Source organism: Protomyctophum parallelum (genome assembly GCF_964188405.1).
Source record: "Protomyctophum parallelum genome assembly, chromosome: 22".
NCBI classification, from domain to species: domain Eukaryota; kingdom Metazoa; phylum Chordata; class Actinopteri; order Myctophiformes; family Myctophidae; genus Protomyctophum; species Protomyctophum parallelum.
In genome coordinates this window covers 31,479,869-31,487,772 of record NC_139714.1, presented here as the reverse complement: position 1 = coordinate 31,487,772, position 7,904 = coordinate 31,479,869, and the positions used below count along the sequence as shown (strand labels likewise).

The window sequence follows — 7,904 nt, the reverse complement described above, 5'->3', positions numbered from 1 at the left end:
CCATCCACCCACACATTCCCTCCCCGCTCCCCTTATTTCCACTCCAAGGAAAAAAGGAGAGCGAGCAGAGAGCCCAAACAAGACTTAAATTACACGCTTCAGCCCAATTTAAAACTGATACCGCCGCCAGTTGCCCGGAGGTTGCTGCCAAGGGCAAATCTCCCAGAAAATACTGCAGAGGAACAGCACCTCTGTGTTTAACCCATTCTGACCTGAGATCAGATTCATACGAGGTTTCCGCCGGACACACACTGGTCTGACGAACCCATTCTGACCTGAGATCAGATTCTAAAAAATGTCAGTCGTTCTTCGATTTTTCAAAAAATAGCAGACCTACAAGCTCGTATCGCGCCACTCGGTGGCGCGATATGAGCTTGTAGATCTGCTATTTTTCAATAGCTAAAGCATGACATGATGCTGACACCAAAATGGGTGCCCGTTCAGAATGGGTTAATAACACATCACGCACAAGGGGGGGGGGGAATTAAAAAACTTCAGTGCACTGTGCCTAAACATGTTGCGACCGCAGGTCCCAACATGTTTAGGCACAATGCACTGAAGTTTTGCGGTCGCAACATGTTTAGGCACAATGCAAGGAATAAATGCATTCGCCATGTATCTGAAGGAAGTCTGATCCAATCATTTTTAGATTTCTCCAGTTTAATCCTGCGTTTAGGTTTTGTTGTGTTCAAGATCTGATTTTAGGCATGTTTAAGCCTCCAGGAAAATCCGTGTTGAGGTTCTTAATCCACTGTTTTTCATTAAAACGTCTTTGTCCTATACTGTCCAGTTGGGATTGTGTTGAAGTCCAGCGCATTTTAGAGCTTCAATGCCATGAGCCATGAAATGTTGCACAAACCTTGTGGTTGTCTTTTTTCCATTGTTAATATTGTATCTGTGTTGTCCCAGCCTTGTACCTATTGTTTTACCCGTTTCTCCGACATATTGTAAACCACATTTGTTACATGTGATTAAGTAAATGCAGTTGCTGGTTCTGGTTGTTATTCGTTGTTTAATCTCTAACACGCGTTTTGTAGTTCTATTTTTGACTAATTGTTTGGGTTTGAAGTATTCTGGTCCCTCGCGTGCTGGTGTGTTGATTTCTTTTAGCTTGCTGTGTACTAGATAATCTTTAAGGTTTTTGTTTTTTCTGTATGCCGATATAATTTTATAATCTTTTAGAAGATCATCCGTTCGGTTCTCAAAATTCCTTTTTATTCTGTTGTTGGCTAGTGTGCTCTGTGTTGAATAACTGGTTATCAGGGCCAATTTAGGGCCTGGATCTCGCACTCTTATTTCTAAGAAGGTACTTTGAGCTTTCCGGAGGAATGTCCTAGTGTATCCCCTTAGTCTGAGTGCCTTAAATAGTGTTTTACAAGCTATTTTGAAATCACTTCTTTGCGTGCAAATTCTATGGAATCTTAGTAGTTGTGATTTGACTATCCCTGTGTAAGAGTGTGTTGGGTGGAACGACGTTTTGTGTAATAGTTTCCCATTTGTGTTAAAGTTTGGGCATAATACAAGTAACCAAAATAATCCATTCTAAGAAGCAATCAAACCACATTTTAACAGTTCAACTGCAGAAATGCTGCAGAGAAACCCCCCGAACAACAGAGGATATCAAAGAAAACAATGTAGTATTCCATTTCCATCCCTTCGGTTGTGTGGCCAACACAACTTAATATAGCAGTCTTGTGATATACCAATAGAGCCCTAGGACTGGTGGAGGGTTAGAGGGAGAGAAAAGGAGAATGAGAGGAAAAAGAACATCACTATTCCTTTGGTTTGCTTTGGCTCGAACATCCCATTAACCTTCCTGACCAAAGTCCTCTGTGAATTTTCTCAGTTTATCCAGATCTTGTTCATTAACTGTCGGCCTTGTGGTGGCCAGGGACCTCAGCATGTCGGACATGGAAACAACAGGTTCCAGTAGCTTCTCGCTAGGAACATCCATCCATGTCATCTCAATAGCATTGGGATCGCCAGGTGAGCACGGGGTCAAGAGGTCATCTACAAGAACATTGGGGTCATCTCTTGACAGCCCTCGTGCCCGTTTAAAGTGGGTAGCTGACTGGACCTTCCTGACGGGCTGCATGAGTGCATCTCTGACAACGACGCTGATATCTGCTCCCGAGTATCCTTCGGTCTTCTTTCCCAGCGTAACAAAGTCAGAATCAGAGAGACAGGTCGGGGTGGCGCCCAGGTGGAGATGGAACATGACGGTACGGGCATGCTCTTCTGGCAGAGGGATGTAGATCCTCTTCTCAAATCTTCTTCTGATGGCAGAGTCCAAAGTCCATGGGATGTTGGTCGCTCCGAGTACCAGGACTCCCTCGTTGTCGTTCCCCACTCCCTGCATCTGGACCAGGAACTCGGTCTTGATGCGCCGAGCTGCTTCACTCTCATTCTCACTCCTTGAACCACAGAGGGAGTCAATCTCATCAATGAATATGATGGAGGGTTTGTGCTCCCTCGCCAGGGTGAAGAGACTCTTCACAAGTTTTTCACTCTCTCCCAACCACTTGGAGACAAGGTCAGAAGAAGAGATGGAGAAAAAGGTAGAGTTGTTGGCTTCTGTGGCCACAGCTTTGGCAAGATAGGATTTTCCTGTACCTGGAGGTCCAAATAGCAGGATCCCTCTCCAGGGTGTTCTCTTACCAGTGAACAGGTGTGGGAATTTGATGGGTAGAATGACAGCTTCTTTCAGGGCTTCTTTGGCTCCCTCCAAACCAGCAACATCACTCCACTGAATGTTTGGCTTTTCCATTACAATTGCACCCGAGAGTTGATTCTGGAACTTCTTTTTCTCCGGATCCTCTCCTTCATCACTTTCATTCCCTTTGTCTTCAGAAGAACCAGACTCTTTCACTGGCTTGGCAGGTGGAGCCTTCTCCTTCTTCTTCAGGTACTCCTTCAGCTTTTCTGCTCTGTCCAGGTACTCTGCACATTTTGCCCGGATGCTCTGCTTAGCTTTGTCACCCTGGGCTTCGTATTTTACCACATGGAGGAAGTACTGAACAGCATGTTGGTACAGACGCAAAGCCTCCTCATAATTCTGAGCTTTATCCTCCTGGGCAGCCTTGCTGGCAAGATCAATGGCTTTCTGCAAATTGTCAGACATAAGGGCTGATTCCAGATTGAAGATTATTTATCGGCTTATATTGCCGAGGTTCTCTGTTGCCTTGGAGAGAACCTTAAAAGGACTGTATGAAGGTAGCTGGTTGAGGGACGAGTGAATCGGAGGCTTTCTCGGAGACTCGGATAGTCCTAGCTCTGGTCCAAAGCTAAAGCCCTAATTCCCTTAATTGCTTCTTTAGTCCGCTAGAATGCTACTGGAATATTATTCATTTTATACGTTTACTTGGCGACATCACGGTTCATCATTGGTTTCCATGGCAACAGTTTATACTGATCAATAGTTAGCTCCAGCATCAATTCAAACGTTCGTTTTTCGGTCCTCGCATGGGTAACAAGAATACTCGGGGGGGGGGGGGGGGGGGGGGGGGGTCGGGATCAGGACAGTCAGGGTAATAAAGGCCAGGACTCCGTTTGATAGATGAAATTTAATTCTGCAGAGGTTGAGGTCTGACGGGTCACATTCATGAACTCGCACTGGTATTTCATACATGTTGTACGCCGTGAGCTAATCCGGCAAACCGCTGAACCGATCAGCAGAACTTTCCCTCGCATGTTCTGCCAGAAGGCTAATTAGTTAGCACCTCCACACACTTTGTTTTTCTCCAAGTATGTTTTATACTTCCTGGGACGTACGTTTTAAATAATGTCCATCATTTGGGCTCAGATCAGGCTTAAAATGTACCAAAATGTGGAGATGACCGACGTGACATCGTCAAGATGATGTCATCAATACAGCAGTAAGAGCTTATTTTACCAACAAAACAATGCCTCTCCATATTTGGGCAAGACTTGCGCCATCAATGATGTCAGTGATCTACATTAGAGGAGTGATTCTCAACCCCCAGGGGGAAGAGAGAGTTGTGAGGTGCCACGTAGAAATTAATACCGTTTAACCCATTCTGACCTGAGATCAGATTAAAAAAAATTCTATTACATCCTGACAGTTTCATTATTAACCCATTCTGACCTGAGATCAGATTTAAAAAATGTCAGTCGTTCTTCGATTTTTCAAAAATAGCAGACCTACAAGCTCGTAGCGCGCCACTCGGTGGCGCGATATGAGCTTGTAGATCTGCTATTTTTCAATAGCTAAAGCATAATATGATGCCAACACCAAAATGGGTGCCCGTTCAGAATGGGTTAAACTAAGGCTTTAATATTTTAGCATGTACTGTAAAGCCTAAATCCTCTCCAGTATACAGCCATAGGACTCGCAGAGCAGCTTAGCATTGCTTTGGCGAATCTCTTGTTTTTCTTCTTGGCTTTTTACATTGGGGGAGCATTCTATGGAGCTGCTGGGTAATGGGTATTGTATCGAACCAGAAACTTCTGATTGTTCCTCCCACATGCAAACAGTTGAGGAAGCATGGCACCAGCTTCCGCCCTCCATTTACAACACTGGTGATAAAAGGCAGTGCAGCCCAGACGAGTCTGTAACGGCCTTTCGGGCAGCGCAGGAATACAATTCCAGTTTGGGCACAGAGAATCCGATGCTGCAATGCGCTGCTCCATAGTCACCACCATGATGAGCCTGAGCCGCCGCTCCCCTGACCGCCTGCGCGATGGAACCTTCGCGGAGCAGCAGTAAGTTGTTGCGGTCTGACACGTTCACTTCACACAGTAGATATCGTGACTTCACACGGACCATCGTTGTACCTTTCTTCGTCAATGTACTCAACACACTAATATGGAGATATGTCCCCTTTATGCCCATATATGGAGATCCCCGATGTCATCAAATTGATATCATAGCTGGCATATCACATCGATTGGAGAGAGGGGAGGGGGGAGAGAGAGGTTACTAGATGTGATGGCCGCATATAGCGGCCCAAACCTCTAGTAGCATTACATTTTTGAGGGGTGCTAGCCCACACACACACACACACACTCTCTTTTGGTATGGGACACCAGTGTCCAACTAAGTGTACATCATTATTCTAACTAACCCTAACCACTAAATAACCTCTACTGTAAATGTCTAACCCTAACCCCAACTTGGATCTTTTCCTAATTGTAAGCCTAACTCCCCAAATCGTTTTTTAACAACCATTCCCCCTTGCGAGGACAAGGAACGCTGGTGTGTTGTGGCGACATTGGGCCCTCTCCATCCAGATAATGATCAGTGATTATATTGTTTCCATGTTTGGAGTGTGTTGGATCGATATTTAACCTCCCTGTTCTCTTCAGCCTGCTATAGGTTAGGATAAAGCCAGCTGAGGCCATATGGGATCAATAACCTTTCGACAGGGTCACTAATCACTGTATTGATTGATCTGCAGGACAAGGGATCTTTTCATTTACTGGGAGAGAGGGTGATATCTTCTCACCTCGGGTCACAGAGCTAGCAGAAAATATACCCTGGTTAACCCATTTTGGTGTCAGCATCATGTTATGCTTTAGCTATTGAAAAATAGCAGATCTACAAGCTCATATCGCGCCACCGAGTGGCGCGATACGAGCTTGTAGGTCTGCTATTTTTTGAAAAATCGAAGAACGACTGACATTTTTTTAATCTGATCTCAGGTCAGAATGGGTTCATCAGACCATTGTGTGTGTCCGGCGGAAACCTCGTATGAATCTGATCTCAAGTCAGAATGGGTTAAGCCTCAAGCCTGTTTTATACTTTGTTGTACCTCTGTGTCGCTTGCTGAAAAAAAGAAATCTGATTTAGCGGATGAACGCGACTTCCCAGAGGTTTTTACAGGTTGTGCGGTGGTGACACGTGCAATGGCTAGATAAGAATGATCTGAGTCAAATGAATCTATTAACTGACCTGAGATCAGATTCATACGAGGTTTCCACTGGGACACACACTGGTCTGATTAACCCATTCTGACCTGAGATCAGATTCTAAAAATGTCAGTCGTTCTTCGATTTCTCAATAGCTAAAGCATAACATGATGCAGACACCAAAATGGGTGCCCGGTCAGAATGGGTTAAGGCTAAAGTATCTGACATTTTCAATATCTCTTGCTGATTTTCCATTTTTAATAACACGTCCACATCTGTTTGAGTTACATATAGCCTACAGTTGTAGAACAACAATACAAAAAATACAATACTAAATAATATAACACAAAATATATACGGCTGGCCGTAACAGATAGTCAAAGGGAGCTATTTGTTTTATGCAACATTATAATCTAGGAAATAGTTACTGTGGACTACCCTTATAGGCCACTATTTGCATTTTATTCAAAACACTAGCCTATTTTTCCTGCAGATTTTGTTAAGAATTCACACAAATTGCTACACATGATCTTTGCAGTTTGCACTCATGTGATTGAAAATAAATCACCCCCGTGTGAAGTGAGGGACGCTCTCATCATAAGCCTACATCATCTCATTCCAGCCATTCACATCCTATGCCCAGCTTTTAATGTTTGTGTTTATGACGTAAAAATGGCCATTGATTATCAATGGCTTTTATTGTTGTTGTTGTTATGAGTCAGGAGACTCAGGACAAAGTTTGTTTACACGCACACTAAAAGCTGGACACAGGAGGTGCTAGCTTGAAATCAAGAGATACAAGAGGGATTTATTTGTCACTATTCATACAGGTACTGTACATGCCTGATGAAGGTCTGAACGACCAAAACATTGTTCAATAAATCTAATTCTGCAAGTGAAGACAGTGTGCGGGATCCCAAAGTTTTTCCTCTACTTCTCCAGTTCCAGTTATCCGACCCACCTGTCCGCTGTAGGTGTGCATAAGGACTTTTTTCCTCACTGTACATGCAGCGAAATGATGAGGTACTGTGATAAAGCCATCTGTAGGATGTAATTGATGTGACTGCGTGTCACATTTTATGCGACGTGCTCTGAAAATGCACCCATATGACCACGAATGCTTTTGAGATTTTCAAGTGTCCTCTATTCCAGGAAGGGTTAATGAGAGACAAAGCAAAATAGGCCAATTGAAAACCCTTTTTCAGTTTCACATGGTCTTTAAATCACTTCAATCACTTACAAGTAAAACACATTCATTATTAACTGTTAGGCTCTACCTACCTACTAGTTCAACCACTTACAGTTACAAGCCAAGCTTTTCGATTTTGAGAGTGGACAAAACATTGACAAGCATCCTTCTCACGAGTCAAAAGTAGGGATGCACCGATCCGGCTTTTTGGCATTCGATACCGATTTCGATACATGGGGGTCCAGTATCTGCCGATACAGAGTACCGATCCGATACCCCCCACAAAGAAACGTAATAACCTATTAAGCTGTATGCCTCACTGTGTGGAGTCTGGAATCATTATTTTGTGTAAGGCAACATCAAGGCTTGACTTAAACATTACTTTCCCAACTTTGTAAAACAAAATGTAACAAACACAGATATAAATGCACTGCATTATTTATTAAATAACTGTGCAACAATTAGACCAGGTTAATGTGTGAGCAGGTGGCTGCATTCCACATGTTATACTGTCAATACTACACTGCTGTGTCACAGAGGTGGTAGAGTTGTTTTCATACTGTAATTACACATAATTATCGGATCGGATAATGGATCGGCCCATTTGCCACCGAGCCTGGATCGGCGCCGATCTCCTATACGAGTATCGGATCGGTGCATCCCTAGTCAAAAGGCAAAACAGAAATACTACACACAACATCGCCATGCTGGCTTGTGGTGGATAAAAAAATTGACAAGTTTGTCAAAGTTCTATTTTTGCCATGGCCATACAAAATGAGTAGACCAACACACACAGTAGTGCAAACAAAGAGCTAGCCCTAAATGACCACTACAGCCAGGTCTGTAA

The 7,904-nt window shown here is 43.7% G+C and overlaps 1 protein-coding gene across 1 annotated transcript; it reads right to left on the bottom strand.

Annotated features, from left to right (window-relative positions):
• Positions 1-1,513: 1,513 nt before the first annotated feature.
• Positions 1,514-3,121, bottom strand: LOC310853419 (vacuolar protein sorting-associated protein 4B-like; the record flags this gene model as incomplete). Its single annotated transcript, XM_083757751.1, has 1 exon — positions 1,514-3,121. The coding sequence occupies one exon, from the start codon at positions 3,119-3,121 to the stop codon at positions 1,808-1,810; it is 1,314 nt and encodes a 437-aa protein (XP_083613877.1). The 3' UTR covers positions 1,514-1,807.
• Positions 3,122-7,904: the final 4,783 nt, after the last annotated feature.